The sequence below is a fragment of the Columba livia genome, chromosome Z (genome assembly GCF_036013475.1).
Source record: "Columba livia isolate bColLiv1 breed racing homer chromosome Z, bColLiv1.pat.W.v2, whole genome shotgun sequence".
NCBI lineage: Eukaryota > Metazoa > Chordata > Aves > Columbiformes > Columbidae > Columba > Columba livia.
In genome coordinates, this window is record NC_088642.1 from 26,647,680 (window position 1) to 26,669,825 (window position 22,146).

Consider the following 22,146-nt stretch of genomic DNA (forward strand, 5'->3'; position numbering starts at 1 on the left):
TGGATTAGCGAAACTGGCGACGTGGGACGGTCCCCGGCCCGGCCCCCGCGCCCTGCCGCGCCCGCCGGGGTGAAGCCGGGACTCGGAGCCGGCCGCGCCGCAGTGCAGCGAGCGCAGCCCGGGGCGCCAGCCAGCCGCTGCAGCGTCCCCGCCGGCGGGACGCGGAGGCAGGGGCAGCCGCGGCGCTCGCCCGCCACAGCCCCGCCGGTGAGGGGCGGCGGGGAGCCCCCGCGGGGGGCGGCGGGGCCATGGCGCTGCGGGCCCGGGCGCTGTACGACTTCAGGTCGGAGAACCCGGGAGAGATCTCGCTGCGGGAGCACGAAGTGCTGAGCCTCTGCAGCGAGCAGGACATCGAGGGCTGGCTGGAGGGCGTCAACAGCCGCGGCGACCGCGGCCTCTTCCCGGCCTCCTACGTGCAGGTGATCCGCGCCCCCGCCGCCGAGCCGCCGCCGCCCGCTCGCTACGCCAACGTCCCCGCCGGCGGCTTCGAGCCGCAGCCGCCCCCCGCCGCCTTCAAGCCGGCGGCGCAGCAGCCCCCGCCCGAGCCCTTCCCGCTGCCCCCCGCCGCCGCGGGGTACCCCTTCCCGCCCGCGCCCTACGGCGGGTCCTACCAGCCCAGCCAGGGCAGCGATGACGACTGGGACGACGACTGGGACGACAGCTCTACCGTGGCCGACGAGCCGGGTGCCCTGGGCAGCTCTTACCCTGACTATGAGGCGGCGGGTGGCGGGGCCTCCGGCCGCTACCACCTGTCCACCCGCTCCGAGCTCTCTCTGGGCTCCCGCGGCGGCGGGGGCCACCCAGTTGGCCACCCACACCCGCCCGGCGGCGGTGGCGCCAAGAGCTCGGCCACCGTGAGCCGCAACCTCAACCGCTTCTCCACCTTTGTCAAGTCTGGCGGGGAGGCCTTCGTGCTGGGCGAGGCGTCGGGCTTCGTGAAGGATGGCGACAAGCTGTGCGTGGTGCTGGGTCCCCAGGGCCCCGAGTGGCAGGAGAACCCCTACCCCTTCCAGTGCTCCATTGAGGACCCCACCAAGCAGACCAAGTTCAAGGGCATGAAGAGCTACATTGCCTACAAGCTGGTGCCCAGCCACACAGGGCAGCAGGTGCACCGCCGCTACAAGCACTTTGACTGGCTCTATGGGCGCCTGGCCGAGAAGTTCCCTGTCATCTCCGTGCCCCACTTGCCAGAGAAGCAGGCCACAGGCCGCTTTGAGGAGGACTTCATCTCCAAGCGTCGCAAAGGCCTGGCCTGGTGGATGGACCACATGTGCAGCCACCCTGTGCTGGCTCAGTGCGATGCCTTCCAGCACTTCCTCACCTGTCCAAGCACAGATGAGAAGGCCTGGAAACAAGGCAAGCGCAAGGCTGAGAAGGATGAGATGGTGGGTGCCAACTTTTTCCTGACCATCAGTGTCCCCACAGGCCCTGGGGCCAGCCTGGACTTGCAGGAGGTGGAAAGCCAGGTGGATGGCTTCAAAGCCTTCACGAAGAAGATGGATGAAAGCGCCCTGCAGCTTAATCACACGGCCAATGAGTTTGCCCGCAAACAAGTCACTGGTTTTAAGAAGGAATACCAGAAGGTGGGGCACTCTTTTAAGTGCCTCAGTCAGGCATTTGAGCTGGACCAGCAGACCTTTTCAGCTGGCCTCAACCAAGCCATAGCCTTCACTGCAGAAGCCTATGATGCCATCGGGGACCTCTTTGCAGATCAGCCACGGCAGGACCTAGATCCTGTGATGGATTTGTTAGCGCTGTATCAGGGGCATTTGGCCAACTTTCCAGACATCATCCATGTTCAGAAAGGTAACACCCGTACATGTTTTCTGAAATTATGAAGTTTTATGTATCAGTGGTATACATGCAGAAGGAGGGACCAGAGTCTAAATTTGCCGCGTGTCTGGCTTGCTGAGCTTGACTGAAGTCTTTCTGTGTTTATTCAGGTAAATTGTTGCTAAAAGTACAAAAAACACATCAGTGGTAATTTTTTGTTCTGTGCCGAAGGTCTAGACATAGTTGGGAATTTTGCGGGTTAAGTTTGCTGTGTTTGGCTGTGTATCTCTGAAAGAAACCTCATCTGCGTATACTGCTGATACATTAAAGATTAATGGGCTTGTTTATGAACCCTGGAGGTCACATGGTATGAAAACATTTATTACTCTTTGATGTACATTAGATATCTTAAATCTTTAGTCTAGTTGATAATAAATATGAAGTAATCTGAAGATGCAAGTGCTATGATTGACCACCTTGTTTCAGGTGCACATGGTGATATGTGCATTTTGCAGTGTCAGGCAGATGTTCAGAGCTGCTGGGGTTTCTTAGTTTGGCCATGCAGTGAACTCTCCTGGTGCCTTTGTAAGTATAATGGTCTCCCACGGTGTTCATAGTTTGAGTTGTTCCTCTTTCGTGCTTATTACCATGAAAATATGTTGCTTACCTGTTATCCTTGCAGCATCTTTCTAGCTGAAACGTGCCTCAGATTGCTGTTTGCATGACACTTTGTGAACCGTCAGAGAATAAGGAACTCCAAAAATGAAAGAATTATCTGCTATATAACTAATGACACTTGTTCAGATAAATAGAAGTTTGTAGGACTGTATCTGTGTAGATGATTTCCCTGCTGTGAAATTAATGACCTTCATATACTCTTCACCATTGTGAGAAGACTAGTCCATCATTCTTTCTTTTTGCTATAATATTCCGTACGTGTAGTTTTCAACTTGAAGATCAGGGAGGTGTGGGGATTTGAGTTGTAAAAGAGGCCAAGAAAACATCACATATGCTCTGCAGAAATGGATGTGTGTAACAGTTACCCAAGAAAATGCATGAGCTTCTTTTGTTGAAAATTGTTATGGAGGTTAGTAAGTGATGTTCTGCATCCCAAGAGGTAGAGCTTGAATTGTCACTTACGGTGAATCTGTCTTTTGTGCCCTTATGTGACATTTTCAAGACTTTTGCATCTGGAACGGTACCTTGAGTTTGACAGTAAAAGAATTGGAAGAGTTTTTTCAACAGATCAAAAAGGGAGGCATTTGAGAGGTATGCACTATCGCTGGCAAAATCTGAGGAAACTGAGTTGGTAGAAAGTGCACAATTTGTTGTTGTTTAAGAAAGTAAGTTTTTCATAAAAGCTGGATACATCAAATTCAGATTTCCATTCTCTTGTTGAATCTTGAAAATTTTGAGTGGAAGCTTAAATAATGTTACTTTGAAGAGAAAAGGGTAGTGTGCAATTCAACCTTTGAGGAGTTGTTCTGCTAGCTGCTGTGGCATTGTGTTCTGATAACAAATTTCAAGTATTTGAATTTGGAAAGAAGGGTGACCTTGTCAATGCCTCATGTTTGGGAGCAGAGCATTTTAAAATGAGTTGTCAACTAGCAATAGGATTATCTGTAAGCTTCTGCAAAAAATAAAAGGGAAAGATTTTTTGCTAGGTGGAAAAAACAGCAGATTATATGTACTAATTAAATAATATATCCTTGGGCTTTAAGGCTATAAAGAGTTCTTCACTGCAGTAGTTTTGGAGATAAGACTTTGAGGAGAGGATTTGGAATAATATGCATGTTTGACTCAACGCTCTTTTTTTTATAGTTCTGTTTGAATTTGTGCTTACTGGTTAAGTTTACCTTGCCGAACCAGGAAAGTTCATCTGAATGAGCTTCCACTAGAGCAGCACATGAGCATGATGTATGTAGAACTGATTTTGTGCCAGAGCACTGTCCTGGAACTGGTTGGAGAAACGTGCAGCTGGTCTGCATGCAGGTGTTAATGCTGCAGCACCTCTGGGGCAACGCTGCCTTCAACACAATATTATCCCTGGTACATAGTGGCCATCAGAAAATGGCATGGGCTTGAGAGACTGGTCTCTGGAGCGTCCACATTCATGATAGGAACAGGGTTAGAAGTGAATTACATGTTTATTGTTGTTGTTCACTTTACAAAACAGGCAGACTGAAGGAAAACTGAGAGGAAGATATTTTTTGCACCTGGTAAATTGCTGGTTTGGTACTCTTAAGAGCTACTTGTAACAAGATATAACTTTTCAATTCCAAATTGTAAACTTCAGATGAAAAGATGAACTCTTTGGTGTTCTTGCAACATAAGAGCTTTCCTTTAAATTTACTATCTGGGATAGTTGCCAGTTTTGAGAATTATTATTGTCTGTATAGACTAAACAAATATCTGTTGGTGATAATAGATCATCTGAATAATGGACCTGACATGTCTTTCAAGTGTTTTATTTTCTAGCGTACTACTTCTTTGTGCAGTGAAGTGACCCCAAAGTACCCTTAGAAGTGGCAGAAAGAGCAACCTGATTGATGCGTTGCTTACGTGGCCCTGCCTTTTAAAAAAACTCTGATGTCTGGAGTAGTTCTCCTGTGTTTTCTACATAGTGCAAACATATTGTCCATTTGGGATGAAAGCCAAGGCCTCTTCTAGATTCCATTTCTGTATTCCTTTAGGCCTGAGGAGGACTGAAAAATAAAGGCAGCTGTGCCCAAAACATGCCTGTGGCTGTGGATAGAGTGTTCAACTGCCTTGTCTTGTTACAGGTTTGCTCAACTGCAGATAGTTTAGCAGTTGCTGAGTGTGATCTGGAAGTGTGTTTTGTGGTATGGACTGAGAAGTCTGTACCTCTGGGTGTTTTTAATAATTTCTGCAACTTCTGCAAAAAGAAAGACAGAGAATCTGTAAGTTGGAGACAAAAAATTCCCTCTGTTTGGCCTTTGTCTTTTCACCTAGAATTATGAACAAAAGACACGTAAACCCTGCTGTTGCTTTGTCTGCGCATCAGCAGGAGAATGTGTTGACCGTTGTGTTTTGAATTGCTATGGAATCCAGGTCTTTCTGCCTACCATGCTGAGGACTTCATACATGGTCTGAAGTCTGCAGAAAGGGATTGTTATTTTGGTCAGTTGTGTAAAATATGTGAACCAATGGACTGTAGGAACATTTTAAAACTGTTTATTATCTTATTAATATTGTAAGTGTTTTATGAAATGGCAATAGCTTCAATAGGAGATATTAAATTATTCCTTTCCCTCTGCGTCCTTCATCTTGATCACACAGTGTTTAAGGAATGTTTCGTGAGGGAAGGAAGCTTCTGCTCCAGAAGAGACAGAGGAAGGGTTTTAACTGTTCTGTCCCACGTGCCAGTTCAGGATTAGCTTGTCAGTGCTTTTTCAGAGACCTTACCCAGTTTCATGTGTGTTCCAGTCTAGGTCTGAAGATTCATTGAATTGAGCTCTACAGCGAAGAGCACATCAAACTGGAAACCCCACATTTCCATATGGAAACGCTTGGTTTGAGAGTCTCACTGAGGCTGGTACAAAGCATATCAGCCCCGAGGCACACATCCCTTACAAATGAGTTCTTGTTTTATTTGAAAAACTAAACAACTAGGAGAAAACTGGCACGTGTAGGGGTGCGTGGTGGCAGAGTGGTGTCTTAAGCATCTAAGCATCCAAATACTTCTGTGAATCCAGGCCTTAACTCCCAACAGGTGAATGCTTCTAAAATATTTGCATGAAAGTATTCCTGTGCATACCTTTTTTTTTTGGAGTGGAAATCCAAATATGTTAGACAGATATACTTGTACTCAGTTTTCATTAGCCTCAGAAAATATTTGTAGAAAAGCAATATTAAGTTCAGGAGGCTCAAACACCAAGTTGCACTTTTGTAATTTTCTTTTGCAGAAGTGGTGTATTTTTCAAGAAATAATAGAACCAGTTGCTCTAATTTTGAGAAGAAAAGCACCCTCTCATCTTGATTTTTGGTGGATGCTGCCTTCTATTCTGTTTATTTAAGGTCTGCTTGTGGAAATTCCCTAGGCATTCTTGGCAAAATAATTCCTAAATATTAATTGCTAGAGTTCACTCAACTGATGAAATCTTCTGACTTCAATAATCTGCAACATAAATGCTCACTGCAGGCCCGTGCAAGTTTAGATTCAGAAAATTTATGCACATGTAAGAATTTTAGATGGTATATACTAGTACGGTAGCTCATGTTTGACTGGCTATCTTCATATTTGTTTAGTGAGAGTAGAGAAGTTATAGGCTTTCAGGTTTCTTTCTTTCAAGTTTTGCTTGAGGAATTACTATAACTGGCCTTTTGTGATTCCTGAAAGTGGAAGAAATACTAACTTGCTGTTTCATCTCTGCTTTCTGGATTTCTCCTTTCTCTTAACATTATGATGTTAATGCTAGACAAAATTTTGGTTAAGATTTTTATACAACAGATATAAGAAAGTGGTATAAGTATTTTCTAAGATGTAGGTAACAATTCTGTTTCCTTGGCATGCTGAGATTTAAGACACTTATTTTAAAAAATACCTGAATTAGTTTTTTGCTTCTTGATCATTGTTTGTGAAAAGTAAAATAAGGCAAATGGTCTTATTTACCTGAAGCAACCTTAATTCTAGATACTGGCTTTAAAGAACGTGCTGGTTGTGTTTTTAGAATATCTTAAAGAACTATATGTGAAAAAAACATTCCAGCTGGAAACGCATCAAGATTTCCAGCATCAAAAAACCCCAAACAACACTGAGACCTGGAACTCTCTGTAACATTTCCAGCAATGCTTCTTTTGTCTCCCCCCCACACACACTTTTTTTTTCAGGGGAAGGACAGCTATGTGCATTCACAAATTAATCAGAATGGGTAAAATTCACACCTAAAATTTTATATCATAGTGTAAAAGCAGTGCTTTTCTCTCTTGCTTACTTTCTAACCTCTTAAATTTGTTGTGCAGACATGTTTTTTCCATCCCTATTCTTTCTTTTATCCATTTTTTTTCTCCTCTGTCTCTCAGATACATATACTTCGCATGGGGTTCAACTCAGGTAGCTAGTGGCTGAGACCTAGGCATGTAATCCTAGCCACATGACCCTAACATCAGTAAAAAGAGATTGGTACCTACATTTCATCTGTTTAAAGACCTAGATGATAAAGGATTAATTACTCCAGGATGACTTTTTTTCCCTATCATCCTCCCTGTTGCTGTTACATCAGTGATGCAGCATTGTCTGCTTGCTGCTGAATCATGCAATTTTACCTCCCAGGATTTGAAGGTAACCCAAAGGAAACTGAGACTTTTAGATGGCTAAAATGCAAAAGAATCTCCACATTTAGAAAGTGTATAAAATTACAGCTTCCCCGCTCTGGCAGGGGGATTGGACTAGATGATATTTCGAGGTCCCTTCCAATCCCTAACATTTTGTGATTCTGTGAAAATCAGAGGACAACAAACAAGGCTAAAATTGAGCAATAGCCTTCTTGAAGAAGACTAAACAGAGAGAGAAAAAAAGGACTTCCATGCCCTGTCTGCCTAAAAGATGCATGGGTCTTTTTAAAGTATGCTGGTTTTATTTTTTTTCTTTTCCACTCTGCCCATAATCTCCTCTTACCTTAGATTTTTAAAGGAACAAGAATCATGCAGTCGTGTCTTTCTCTTTCCTGTTATCTTTTGAAACCCACTAGCCTGATATGGTACACATTTGATGACAGAGAGACATTTCATAGCTCATAAAACCCCAGTGAGATAGATATAGATAGATATAGATAGATTGATTGATTGATTGATTTTTTTTTTTATATTTTTTTTTTTTTCAACAATGTCTGGTAGAGAGGAATTGCTGAACTGTTCCTCTCTGGGAGAAACCACTCGCATTACTGTACACCAGAAAGTCTATCCTGACTTGATCCCAGCAGGCTGCAGGAGTTTTGATCAGAGCTTATCCCTGTTTGCACGTTTTATGGCAGGCAGTGCCTTGTCGCCTCCTGTGCTCTTACAGGTACTTGCTCACCACAGTGAGGTCCTGTCTACTGAGAAGACCTTGTGGGCAGCTGGAGAGTAGCAGGACGGTGTAGATACTGAGGAATTAAAAATTATTTTGCAGAATCACAGAAGGGTTGGGGTTGAAAGGGACCTCTGGAGATCATCTGTAGAAAGATGAAGTAATTTTATTTCAAGGACTATGTCATACCTTTTCAGCTTGAATTTTATGAAGAATCTAGATGGTGAAATGGTTCTCTTGCAGCTCAGAGAACTCCAGTTCTTGCTGGAAGGACTTCCATCCAAACAGGAAAGTCAGGAATTGGTAGACTGGAAACAGAAAGTAGCTCTTAGAGTTCTTCCAAGTTTTTGTAAGCACATTATCAAAAACAAACAAGTTGGCGGATTTTTCTGTTTTGCAAGTCACCTTTGAAACAAGGACATGTTCCGGCCTTTCCAGAATCTTTCTGTGACTTCATAGTTAGGCTTTGTTTAAACAGTTAAAACACCAAGTTAATGTGTACAGACTATAACTCATCCACCTGGTAACTTACTTTTTAGTTGTGTGGTTCAAATAGCACAGAATTTAAAAAGTTTAATTAAAAAAGATGAAATCACATTTGGCTTGGCCTGCATAACATGAGTCTTACGGGACTAGAGCAAACAAGTGGCAAATGCTTTCTATACAGTCTTGCTTGTATCTTTTATGAAGGCCATAAGGATTTAAATAAAATTTTAAAAACCCTAGTTAAAAGTATGTTTTAAAGTTTGGAGTGGAGTCTCATTAAATTAGTGAAAGAATATATACATTTAAACAGTGTATTCAGTTCTTGTCAGTGACTTCGGGTTGTTATTGTAGCAAAGCAGGAAGAAGTGATGGCTTCAGGCTTTGTTTTAGGTAGGTACCCATCACGGGTGGATAACTTACATGATTGTGATGAACCGAGCTACCCTTTTTATGCCTACGTGCAGTTTCTTTGAATCCATGTGAAAAGCAGATTTATGCTATGATTGGGAGTTTACATTGCTTTTTTTGTCCCATGGTAAAAAGCAACTTGCTATTCTAGTTTTTTTTTCAGGCTTACCATTTTGAATCTTTATATGCATGAATAAATATGCTGGCTAACTGGCTGTATCCTGAAGAATAGACCCATTTTACCAAATATCATGATAATGACATGACATTTTCAAGTTGTTTGCAGTTTCATGTAAGCCCAAACTCAAAGTAGCAGATCCTTTCCTCCTAAAAAGGCAAACTATTGTCTTCTGCCTTTCTAAAACTATACTATTCTCTATTACAATATATGCTGTATTAATTAATTTAATACACATATATTTACAATTTTAAATTAATATGATGATATAAAATACATGGCATTTATGATCTATAATATAAATATAGCATGTTATTGTAATGTTCACATGTTCTACTTTTGTCTTATATATTTTAGTTGGTTACATTAATGATGGTTTACTTTGCATATTTTTCCTGCAACAAAGAGTCTACTTCTTTTTATCCTTACAGAAATACTGCAGCATTTAAAGGGTGCTAGGGATCCTGTCTCTTTTTGTAAAAATTTATCTTAAACTGTCTATGCATGTTGTATTTCCTTATCTTAAGATAGTAGTTGGTGATGGGCAAGCAAACACTGTGAATTGCACTCTCTTTTTGCCTCTCTTCAGCCTTTACAGAGAATGACATCCAAAAGCAGCTCTTTCATAGCGCCCCAGTAAAGAAGGGATGTACGAGTCAGTGCAGCCGGCATTTATGCTTTCTTCTCTCGATAACGGTATACGGATGTTGATACGTGGTGTTGTGTGTCTTCTTCTGTCCATCCACAAACCATGGATCTTAAGAAAATTTTGAAGAAGCTACCATTGAAGAAGCTTCGATGCATTTTGACTGTGACTTATATTTGTCTTCTATAGATTCAGAGGAGACATTTATGTTCATGCTGTTAAACAGTTTTACTGAAAATAGATTTATATCACACATGTATAGCATCATTTCTGGTTTAGATTGCAGTCTTGAAGTCAGCATTATGAACAGGGCATTTACAAAAGCTGTTAAAGAGTCTGTAGCCTCATTCTAGTGGAAGAGTGCCTGTTCTTAGCATCCTAATTGGGAGAAACTAGTTCTCAGAACCTGTGATGGCTGAACTTTAACAGGCCAACTTAAATTCTGGAAAAGCAGAAATTTATCTTAAAAGCTTGTTAGATGTAAGCTAGTAAGAAGTATTTAAAACCACTGAAAGGTTTCATCTTGGTACTTCTGCAAATTGCAATGGCTTAGATTTTCAAGTGTGTCTATGCTGAAAAACATGACTGGCTCTCTTAACAGGCAAATGTACCATGCTTCAAGAGACTGGCGCAGTTAAGTTTCTTTCAGTCCTTTCTGTCACCCCAGTATGCAGTGTCACCTGAAGCCACACCATAGAAAAGCACCTTAAATGGTACACGTGAGTGCCAGAATACAGACTGCCTTAGAACTGGGCAAAACCAGCATGTTTGCCTCTCGGACTGTGGTGCGTAATACTATATTTGTGATTACGGACAGCAATATACTCAATTTAGCTGGATTTTAAGATCAAATTATTCCTGGCAGGCCTCCTTTCAGACATCTCTGTAGGTACCTATGGAGTCAGAACTACTCCTGAACACAGCTGAGACGTGCTTTAGTGGCTGGAAAAGAGTAATTTGTTTGCTTAAAACACTGTTTGTATACTTTACATCTAAATATACGTTAGTTTTAAAGTCACTGTATTCAAGATTTGAATAGAAAATTTCCATCCCAATTTTGAACGATTTTTACATGCAGTAAAAAGCACTACGGGATTTATTTTTTGTTTTTGTTTTCTTAATGGGATTAGGCAGGGCAGCAGTGCAATAAACTGATAATTTTTTAATGTTTCTTTCATTATTTTGACATGTTGCTCTCCCCTCCTATTATCAGCTGTTTCAGGGGCAGACTGAGGTGTGTTGGTCGCATAGCTGTGCGGTGGAGCATGGCCCAGCAAAATTCTCATGCTGGAGATGCTGCACACCAAAGCTTGTAGATTCCTCTGCAGGATTCTGGAACTGAAATGCGCATTGTCAATGTGATCATTTAAATGTCTTTTCATTAGCATGAGCGTTTTGAAGCCTCTGAATATGCTCAGCTATGGTTGCAGTCCTCGTAGATATGGATAAATAAGTTGTATGCTCATCCTACATGTGTGTACACCAGCTGGCAGATGTATGCACAATGGGTCTTAAATATCACATTATTTAAATTTTTTTAAAAAATTGTTAGACATGTATGGTATCCATTTACCCTGCTAGTTCTTTAAAATTGAGAGACATTTGACGCTGTGCATTCTAACGTGTTCATTAATCAGTCATGTGTTGATTAAATCAATGCGTATGTTAAAACCACCAGATGAGATTAATCAAGTTTCTGAAGTCTCTAGCAAAGACTGTTTTCTTCGTGTGCAATCTCTGAATTGTGTAGATTAGAAGGTGATTTGATTTTTGAACTGAAGAACGGATGTCTGGGTGACAGCTTCCAATCAGCTTTGCAACAGGATAACTGGAAGAAAAATAATTCTGAGAATCCTGCAGTTGGTCAGAGCTAACCTAGATGCTAGCAGAGTACTGTAATTTGTGAATCTAGATTTATAGGATAGTATTTTATTCCGTGTTTTTTTTCGGCAATGGGCAACAAAATGATAAAAAATAAACCTCACTTTTAAAACTATTTTTAGGCTGCAGATTCTAGAAGATTTATAGCCATTTTCATATACCTACACAAAACCCTCTGTAATACTAAAGTAATTATAATTTAATTTATTGTTATATTTCTAACTTTCCTTATGGAAAATAGAATTTTTTTAAAGTAGTTTTGCACCTGTGAGGAGAAGAATATAATCTTTGAATTAGAAAGACTGATTTTGAAAACTTTGTTGTGTTGACACTTTCAGAAAGAACAAATGACTTCATCATTTTGCCTTTGATGTTGGAGATGAATTGCTTTTTTTCTGTTTAAAACTGTAAAACCAGATCTTAAAGTAGCAGTCATTCCTACATTAATTACTGTAATGGTCCTTTGTGACGTTTCTTTTATACAGTTCAGTCCCTACTGGAGAAGTCTTCTGGTTTCAATTTCAGGCAAATTACCATTATGCTGCTTTCCATTCTAAATCTTGGCCAGAAAATGTAAAGAATTTGCAGAATCTTCATGTAGGCTTCTTTTGTTAATCTGCACTCAGGGTGTTCTTAAGCAAATAATCTGGCAACATAGTAAAATATCTATTCTGCTAAAAAAATTTTGCCGTTTCACTTTGAATTGAGAGAGGGAAGTTTGGGAGCTTTTTTCAGAGAAGGATTTCATGCTATGTGTAATCTCCTGTGGTGCTTCTGCAACTTCCCTTGTGTTGGAACTAATGATTGTGTAGCCCTGGGCTGAGCTGGATTGCATAGCTCAACCATTGATAAAACTAAGCCACCCTCCCTCCCCTTCAGGCCAAATGCAGGTTTTTTTTTGGATTAGTCATTTGAGTCATCCCGTAACATCTTTGCTAGGTCTGGTGCAAGTGGGACGGCCATGTCGGCAGGCTTGTTCTGACAGCAGGCTGCTAGATCAGAGGTAATGTGGTTTCCTCCACGATTGTTTCTTTCAGGAAGTAGCTCAAAACTGTGCTACATGCATGTGAAATACCCAGGGTCTGCCTTTTCAAGTCTTTAAGCAAAGAGCTGTAGTTAAATAACCTCACTATTAGGTAAGGAAAAATAAAACTTACTTCTAGTTATAATTTCTGGTTTTGCATCCTTTGATGAAAGCCATGTCATTAATATATTTTCTCCCTCCCTTTTAGAGATGGTGTCTTGTCATAAAAGTAAAGCCAGAGGAGTTGTTACGCTAGTTCAAAGCTCTCCCTTCAGTAGCCTGTTTCGAAGGACACATCACACCTACTGTCAAACCATGTCTTCTTGCAGTCCCTTGGAGTTGTTTTGCAATAATTCTTTAACTCAATATATGAAATAGAGTAATAAGAACATGGATATTTGCTGAAAGAAAGAATCACAGAATGTTTGGACTTGGAAGGAACCTCTGGAGATCATCTAGTCCAACCCACCTGCAAAAGCAGGTACACATGTGGTACTAATCCTAACTGACATACATGTAAACTATTATCTCACTACTAGTGAAATAAATCTATTTGCTTTGATTTAGCATAATTCATCACTGAAGTGAAATAAATATTTCAATAACTGTAGAGATAAAGGCATTGCAATTATAGGATCTAGAAAATTAACTTCTTGGCTCCTGCAAGCTGGGTGGGTTTTAATTTTGGTGTTCTGGAGTGGAATACTGAAGGCATTAAAATGTGGGTGACTTAATGGATGATACATTTTCCTGAGAGTGACTGTCAATTGCAAACCTTCCTGACTTCAACAGACACCACTGCTTTGAGTAGTATATTCTAGCAGTGTTTAGCCAATGCTTCTTTGTGTTTCATCCCATATGGAGTATTACTGTATGCGCTTAAATAATTGCTGCTACAGCAGTGACTTTTCAGAAATAGTGATACTGTTCTGAACAGTACCAGTAATTACTGTTTGTGTTTTTTAAGAATCAAGTAAGCGCAGATGTGAAATGGATGTTAAGCACTGTGCAAATACGGACCAAAAAGGGCTCTTCCCCCGAAGAATTCACTTTCTTTCAGCTTTTCGTTATTGGATTAGTAGCTTCAGACACAGCTGACATTTCGCTTCTGACTGCTGTATGGCACACTCAAAAGCTGATGTTTGGGTACTTTGAGGAGAGAGGGAGATGGGACACCCTCAGCAGTTACTGCTGGTCTTTGGCTTCTGGTCACCTGTGCTGACAGGTGCAGGACAGACCTGGCTTCAGGTAGAACAAAGGAGTTGAGTGAGGAGCAGACTTGATGGCAGTCTCTCTGAGCCGAGCCCCAAAACTTTTGCATTCTGGTCATGTTGCAGGCTGCAACTTGGACTTGTGTCATCTACACAGAGTGTGAAGAACCAGCGTAGGGCTGGCTGCTGGTAAGCTGATGGTACCGTACAGTTGAGGAGCTTGGAGACACACATGCATTAGCATGGGTTTACATGTCTATATGCATGCTTACAGTGTGGAAGGAGAGTGAGTACAATTTCAAGTATAGATTCAAACCCACCCCTAGCTGACTTTTCACACAATCTTAAAGCCTCTATTAGTGTAATAAAACTGCAGGTGATATGAAAATCTATTGTTTAACTCAAACCCGAGACCTATCAGGTTCAGGAAACATTTTTTTTTTAATTTAATTTTCCGGAATGTATTTCACTCTTCCTGCCTCATTGCAATGCATGTTTGCATGAGCAGCTTGCTGACTCAATACACTTCTTTTTTTTCCTGATGACTCCTTAGCTCCCATTTAAGTTGCTGTTTGTATTCTGTGTTTTACAGCTTGGAAGTATTTATTTCTAGCATGAATTTTACGTTGTCTTTGTCTTCTCAGCTGCCAGCATATTACTATAAATGTTCTTTGTTAAATGTGTTTATATCATCTTGTGTTGTCTCACGCTTCAAAACAACTATTGAAACCTGGGTTTTTCCCTTAAGCCCTTAGTTATATTCAGTGAGCACTGCGGTTAACATCAGGCTTTGGGCAGTGAAAAGTGGCATTCACATCTGCTTTTCCCCACCTTTAAGAAGAGAAATAAATGTAGCATGGCTTTTTGCAGTGTCTTTGATCCAGGCCCTCTTTGCTGTTTGGAAGCTAGTCCTGATCACTGGAACGTGATCTTCTGACAGAAGTTCTTTTCATTAGACCATGAGGTTTAAATGCATGGACATTAAGACTTTACTGAATCTGTAGAGTTGAAGCTAAAAAAAAGCCAAGAATTTATTTTTATGTGTTCCGTCCCTCTGGGAACAGTACATTGGCAGATATTATCCTGGACATGTATTCCACAGGAGGTTTCCTTAAGCTGATATGCATTAGGAGGTGGCTCCTTCTATTTCTTTTCCCTAAAATTCAGGTGTCACGGTTTCTCTTATCTTTTCCCCATACAGGCCACCAATAAAATCTGTCAAAGTTTAATTGCGAGGCGACAATAAACTGTGGCAGATGCTCTCTGTTACCCCCTCCCCCTCCCTGCATAGGAAATATTATAAGGAGGAAGGAAGAGAGACTTTGCAAGTTAAAAAACATTTTTAAATGCTTTACTAATGCTACTAATAAATAGAGAAAATAATACAAAATATATAAAACCAATCTTGAATGACCCGGGGTAGCACAGCTCTGCCCCCGCTAGGCAGAGGATGGAGTTGGTTGCAGCAGCTGCAGGGCAGGCACTCGGAAGTCCTGGGCTGGACTCCGCAGCAAACTGGTACTGGATTCAGGGATGCAGTGTCTGGAACCAGGCCTTGAATCGAAGGCTGCCACAGGCAGGGTCCTCCTCAGATGCTGGACATGGTCAAAGAGAGTGAGACCCTCATGATCTCCCACTTTTACAGGGTGTACGACGTGAATGGTATACTCACTTGGTCAGCTTTAGTCACCTGTTCTGTTCACCCCTCCTTGCAAATATGCCCCTCTCATGATGGAACATGTGGAATTTTATCAGAATTCTTGGTTGTTATAGCAATAAATCCGAACATGAGCTTCTTCAGCATTCCACTGGTCACTCCTATCAGTCTGGAGCAGTGTCCAAAAACATGTTACTTAGTGTATTGTCCTTTCAGCGAAGTTCTCCTAAAAGAGAACTGGTCTTGTTTTTAACAAAACCAGGACATCAGGTTAGCCTTTTCTAGGGCTGTCATTATTCTGGGTTTGTTTTTTTATACGTCTTGCTTTTTTAGGTTGTCCAAACCAATACTAGATGTTCACATCATTAAATTCATAAACCAGGAGATATTTCTGTAGGTGAGCAGAGGCCAGAGGGGGCTTGCAGCCAGTGAGGGTGGCAGCAGGAGCCGGGAGTTGCTGGATGAGGTGCTGAGGGCAATGGACAGAGGAGTGGGGATGAGGTGAGGAGTTCATGGTGCACAGCCCGGGGTGAGACAGGTTAGGCACTGTGGGCTGGGAGACTAATTAGAGATTACCATGAGACCCATCCCCTGCTTGGGCATCTCTGAGCAAGATCCTTGTTTTCAGGCAGGGATGCAGACAAGGATCTGCTCGCTGCTCCTCCCCTGTCCTCCTCCCCTTTTCCCCACTAGAAACCTGCACGTGTCATTGCACTCTCCTAGAGTTTTGCTCATGTAGATTCAAATGTGAGGGCTTTATGCTATGGAGAAGTGTTTGGAGAAAGCTTAGGATGAAATATGTTATATTATTGTTAGTAAAGCTGCTTGCAAAGCCATGCAAACTAACACTTTTTTCTAAGGTTTACTAAACTAAGTCTTGCAAACTTTAGCAGATGCTGAACAAATTAAAAATGACATTGTAGAATAAATAATCATTTGCGTCTTAAAGTATGTGTGCTGTGTTACTTTGTGTTTGGGGAAGGTTCTTTGATTGTCCTAAAGTAAGCTAAAATTTTCCCTCTCTAAAGTTATGTTAAGATTGTTTGAGTAATAATTAAACACTTCACTTAGAGGCATTTAAAAAAAAAAAAAAGGCAAATTTGTACTTAAGCATATGTATAAATTCTTGTCCTACACTGCTGACCTCTGGTTATAGTCTGCCCAGCTTTTAAAGGAAATTCCACTGTAGGACCCATATGGATCCATATGCATTAAGAGAGCAGTATTAATTGTTGCAAATTTTCCCCTCTGATTCCTTTCCCTATTTTTTTATTTTAATGGCAAAAGCACATAATGCATAATATGTCTAGTCTGGAGGAGTTTGGTGTTTGGTGTGGTTTTTATTGATATAAAATAATTTGAAGATTGTGCATGCTCCAGAACTTAGTTATGCTTTTGGTTGCTGATGCTATAAATTTCAGTATTTTTCTTGAAGTTTGGTCATTCTAGAAATAACATCTAAAGCTGTTTCCCACATCACAACTGAAGAGTTGTACTGTTTATTTAGCCAGCTCCATCTGGCTTCCAGTAAGTCCCAGATTTCAGTTTTTCACAGCCGTACATGGATTCCTGCCATGCCCGCTGAACTCAGAGAAAATTTCTGCAAAGCCTGGTTTTGTTTGTTGAAAGAAGTGTCCTTTTTGGAAAAGAGGGAATTAAATATTTTTCAGATTGTGCTCTACCTCTCAGATCCCTCTCTCCTTAGGGGAGAAAATACAGATCTTCTGGCACAGTCCCACCGCTGGCACCACCGCATGCGGAAAAAATTTTTTCAGTGTATTTTTTTTGTGCTGTGTTGAAGATGATGAGGGCAATCAGCTGCAGCAGATGCGGCCAAGCTTTTAGCCACAACGCCGGTGTGCCCTGGGGCCCTGGAGAGCAGGAGGCGGGAGCCGGGCTGTGCTGCAGCCCCGAGGGGATCCACTGCCCTTGGCCTCCGGGCAGCTCTTCTGCTGCTTGAATGTTGTCCTCAACTGTGCAGCCTGTGGTCCGTGCTTACCTGGTAAATAACCTCCCTGCAACAGCTTAAAAAACTGGAGGGGAATTTCTTCTGCTCGAGGCTGAGAGCTCACACCAAGGCTGCAGGCAGGAGGTGGCATGTACACCACAGCCAAAATGCAAATTAAGCAGAAAAACGTGATTTTCCAGCTGTTTGCAATTAGAAACATCCTGCAATAGTTAACAAGTTGTTGTTAGAAGTTGAATGGAGCAGTCATGCATGATTCTGTGATTTTAGGAATTATCCCCATTTCAGTTAAAAAATGCAACAAACTCTCTCTCCCCAAGACTGCTAAATCATCGGTTATTTTATCTTTCTTCTAGTAAGGGTGCACCTTGACCCTCCATTCTACCTGTCTACCTGGTGAGGGGTTGGAGATGGGCAGGGGATGAGCCGCAGCAGGCAGGGGAACGTGAGAAGCACCTGCACGAAATGCAGCAAGCAGCGGCCATGGCCCCACTGTGTGTGCAGCGCGAGGTCATGCTCCAGATCCGAATTGCAGAGATGTGTCAGGGCACTGGCGGGAGGCTCATTCAAGATGGTGTGTTGAACAGGCACAGGAAGGAAAGGACAAAAGATAGGATTACTGCTGATGAACTGTGTTTTTACTGTTCAATGGTGTTCACTATGCATGTGGATTCAGGCTGATGAGAAGACAAACCTGCTCCTCCAGCAGAAAGAGTGGAGATTGTCCCCCTGCAAGATACATGGTATATGAATTTGGGGGTTATCATATACAGGAACAGGAGTTGGACTTGATGATCCTTGTGGGTCCCTTCCAACGCAGGACCTTCTATGATTTTATGCAGACAGAGAGGTTTCTCTGTTAGCTTGCTGGCTGGTATACTGTAGAGAGTACAGAAAAGCATTTCTTCAAGGCAAATTAAAGAGAGTTCTGTCAGTGAACTGTAGTCATGTGTATGGTAAGAACTGTAATCTGAAAGGAGGCAGTTAAGACCTTACAAATAGTTGAAGGAACAAGTAACTTAAGCGTGACCATAAAGGATGTGAAAAATGTCTTTCACTAACATCTTGTGAGATGATAAAAGCTGTACTGATCTGACTGGTTTTAGTTATGTGAATAAAATACGTATGTAATATTTAAAGCAAAGGTAATTGAGTCCGAGAAAATGAATGTCTAAAGACACATCTTGGTGCTCTGTCACTAGGTGAGTCTCCTTTGGGTAGGTCTGTTTGGATTATATTTTGGTTTTGTAGGATGTGTGTGCTTTAATTAGCTATTTGGAGGAGGAGGACTGTCAGTTCTTTTGCTCTGTTTTTCTTCTAGCTCTTATAAGACTGTGTTGGGTCTACCTGGCCATCTGCAATTTTGGAAGAAACTTTTAGATTCTCTAGCAGTCAATAATTAATTTGGGGGGTATCTGTAGTGTAAAGGCAAGATTTTGTGCATTCAGATCTTCTTCTGACATTTCACAAAGACTGGGAAAAGTGATGTTTCACAAAGGCCAGTTTCTTAATGAAGTTTATTTTTCTAGTGTTTATGTGGGTTTAAATTGATCTGACTAGTTTTCTAGTGCTTTCATTTTTTTTCTCCCTGCTCGTATATTTATCAGTTATTTTCTGAAGGACACCATCTGACTTTTAAGATTGTGAAATAGGCATGTTTTGCTAAATTTTGCAAGCTAGAGTCTTAAAAAAAATGATTCTTTTTTTTGTTTGTTTGTTTTTCCTCAAATAAGATTCACTCTTCTGTGATTTATTTTTTTTTTAATGTAAAAGCTTGTTTTATTCTTCTGTATATATGCAAACATATAAATACATTTAGAATGAGCCTTATATAAATCCTTGTTGTTATTAAATCACTTGTTAAAGTGGTCAAGTCGAAATTGTCCTCACAGTTCAACTTTTTTGTTTTGTTCTTTACACAGGAGCCCTTACCAAAGTAAAGGAGAGTAAGCGGCATGTGGAAGAGGGGAAGATGGAGCTCCAAAAAGCTGAGGGCATTCAAGAACGCTGTAACATTATTTCTTTTGCGACCCTTGCAGAAATTAATCATTTCCACAAAATTCGTGTGAGGGACTTTAAATCGCAGATGCAGCATTTCTTGCAACAGCAAATACTCTTTTTTCAAAAAGTGACACAAAAGCTAGAAGAAGCTCTTCACAAGTATGACAGTGTTTAATCTCTGGACTCTGATCTGTGGACTTCCCTCACATGAGTGCGACTCAGGCGGCAGAGCAAATGCTTCTGCTGCTGAAGAACTGTTGCCAGTGGTAGATGGTGGTACGAGGATGGTTTTGTGCTCACCTGGAACCCGGGTTTAATCTCCAGTTATGTAGAAAGGAAACAGTTATAGGGCTATGTAGTAGAAACAGTACCAGGCATTGTAACTAAGTTAAACTGTGTATGCCTACACTACCATTGTAACTTTTTTGAAATAATTAGTATACTATTTGCCTTATTGCTTTTTGAAATATGGTATTTTAGTGCATACTTTGTAGACCTCAAAACCCTTTGGGTCTTTAAGGAAGCTGGCTAGATGAAAGCCCGCTTCAGATGCCTTTTTACTTTCCTAGATTTGGATTTCCTAAATTCGAACAATTCTCTGTTTACAGACTCCTACTAGAGCAGCTATGTGATTCTGTGCCTTTAGACTCTACTTTTCCTTTTCTAGTAAGTCACATTTTTATGATTGATTGAATGAAGGGTTGATGCCTATGACAGGAACTGATTATGAAACCTCACATTGACTGGAAAAAAAATCAGCTGCCATCCAGTTTGCACAGCAAGTACTGTCATACAGGAAATGTAGGCTCCAAAAGGAAAACTTAAATCTCTTCAGGCTTTCCATGAAAATGGAGACTACTTGTTACATGTACTAGAATGTTAAGCACATATACAAAAGTACACCACTTAATCTGCTTTCTGAAATGCATAATACAGTGAGGGTTGTTTTATCTTTTTAGCATAAAGCATTATTGTGAGTGGAAATTTGAAGAGCTAGCCTAATAAAAACTATATCATGGGGATATGAATGCAAGCTTTGTGCCTGCAACATTTTTTTAAGTTTGAAATTATCTGCTTTTTGTTCAGTTGCTGATTCAGTTTAACTTCAGACTCGCATATATGTTGCCAGTTGTCTGAGTTGAAACTCCACTGTGATTCATTAGTTTACTAAGTTACAAATTTTCAGGGATGTTCAGTAATATAAATGATCTAAAATAAGTCTTGGCTGAACTGACTTGGAAAACAGGTGGCATTTTTATGTTTGTAACACTTAAGAATTAACAATTGTCTTAATTTTTTTATAAATATTTTTGACAAGCAGGGTGCATTTATATATACACGTAAACACTATCTTTTGAAGAGTTTTCTGGCTTATTTCCCTTGAATTAAGTCTGAATTCTGTGTTTCTTACCTATTGGTTTTCTTCTTATAGGTCAGTATGAAAGAGAGTTTTATTTATCCTATCATTTTTCTCCTAGACAAAAATAACAAAACCTTCCAATAGAGCAAAATGTTTACTTTTTTGCTTTTAATTAAATTAATCAAACAGCTTAAACAAATGAAAGCCTGGAAAAGGAAGTTAAGCAACAGCTGCATCTGAGTACAAATCATTCCTCACCTATGCACCAGAAATGTGCAGTTCTTTTGCTTAGTTATGTGGGTTTCTGTAGCTTAAACCCCCACCTCTGTTTTAGAGGAATAAATGTAAGAATATAGTTTTGATTTTAAGATTCATCCCAAAATGCTTGGAGATTGCTGTTTTGCACAAGTTGTGTTTGGCAATGCTTCTAGAACACATCCAAAGAAGTAAACTGCCAAGTAATGAAGAGGAAAAAGCAGTATTTGTGAAAGAAGGGACAATCAGTGAGGAAAGACTCCATTTCCAGGCTGCTAAAAGAGTGCTGGAAACACCAAGGTTGACCATAAAATAAGGACCATAGTCATAGGGCTGATTGAGGCTATATCTTCTTCATGGTGGCTTGTTCTACGTTCAAAACTCACCACTTCCCACCACTTCAAAACTCATCTCTTCCCAGCATTACTCCAGCTTTCTATGTGTTGATTAATTATGTGAAATAGTGATGAGCTAGGTTTGAACTGAGTTTCCATGGCTTAGGTTTGTTTAAGCCAGATACTGTTTTATTAAGTGTCTTTGCAGTAATTAGATCAGACTACAATCAAATTAATTCTACATGGAGGTACTGCGACCTGTTTGGAAATTTATCTTGGTCCAGTTGAAGTATTCTAGGAGGTTAGTATTAATGACCTGCACATGTCCAGGAGGAAATTAAGCTGTGATATGTATACATACAACATTTTCAGACAGGTACAGTTTTCCCAAATAAACTGTTATGGCCTTCAACTTACTTTCTCAGTTGTGAATTTTTGGTGGGGGGGGAGAGTGGGGGTGCTAATTGGTTAAACTTGAAGTACCAAGAGGAGCTTGATTGGAATCCCGGATCTGGGTTGTTGCAAAGTTCAGAAAGTTTCAAATCTGTAGCCACATTAGCATCTTCCTTTTTTCCTCACTCATTATAGAGTTGGAGTTAAGCTGATGTGGAGGAAATCAAATTAGCTCTATAGCGTAATGTTAAATGCCTCTGTTTTATTCCATTCCTGTAATGTTTTTTAGATGTATCACAATTTTTGCATTGACAAGTAGTAAGTGTCTGGCATACTTGTTGGGCGTTAGAGAGGCTGAATTGAAAGATGCAAGAAGGTCCACTGAGTTACTGGTTTCTGTGAAGGTGCTGAATCCAATAGAAACTGTGGAGTGAACCCATCAGGGGAACATATCTACTTAGAATCACCAGCAAGTGAAGTGTGAATAAAGTTTCTGTTCAAATTGTAGGGTTTATATTTACAAGTTAAAAACCTGCTAAAATTA

The 22,146-nt window shown here is 40.9% G+C and overlaps 1 protein-coding gene across 1 annotated transcript; it reads left to right on the plus strand.

Annotated features, from left to right (window-relative positions):
- Position 1: 1 nt before the first annotated feature.
- Positions 2 to 21,621, plus strand: SNX18 (sorting nexin 18). Its single transcript, XM_005500897.3, has 2 exons — positions 2 to 1,806; positions 19,181 to 21,621. Exons 1-2 carry the CDS (start codon positions 249 to 251, stop codon positions 19,432 to 19,434), a joined length of 1,812 nt encoding a protein of 603 aa, XP_005500954.2. The 5' UTR covers positions 2 to 248; the 3' UTR covers positions 19,435 to 21,621.
- The last annotated feature ends 525 nt before the right edge of the window (positions 21,622 to 22,146 follow it).

What these genes read in the sequence shown, in the direction of transcription:
- SNX18 (XM_005500897.3), top strand. Translation starts at nt 249, where the DNA reads ATGGCGCTGCGGGCCCGGGCGCTGTACGACTTCAGGTCGGAGAACCCG. An exon ending in CATCATCCATGTTCAGAAAG is followed by an intron (nt 1,807 to 19,180) that starts GTAACACCCGTA and finishes TTCTTTACACAG; the next exon opens with GAGCCCTTACCAAAGTAAAG.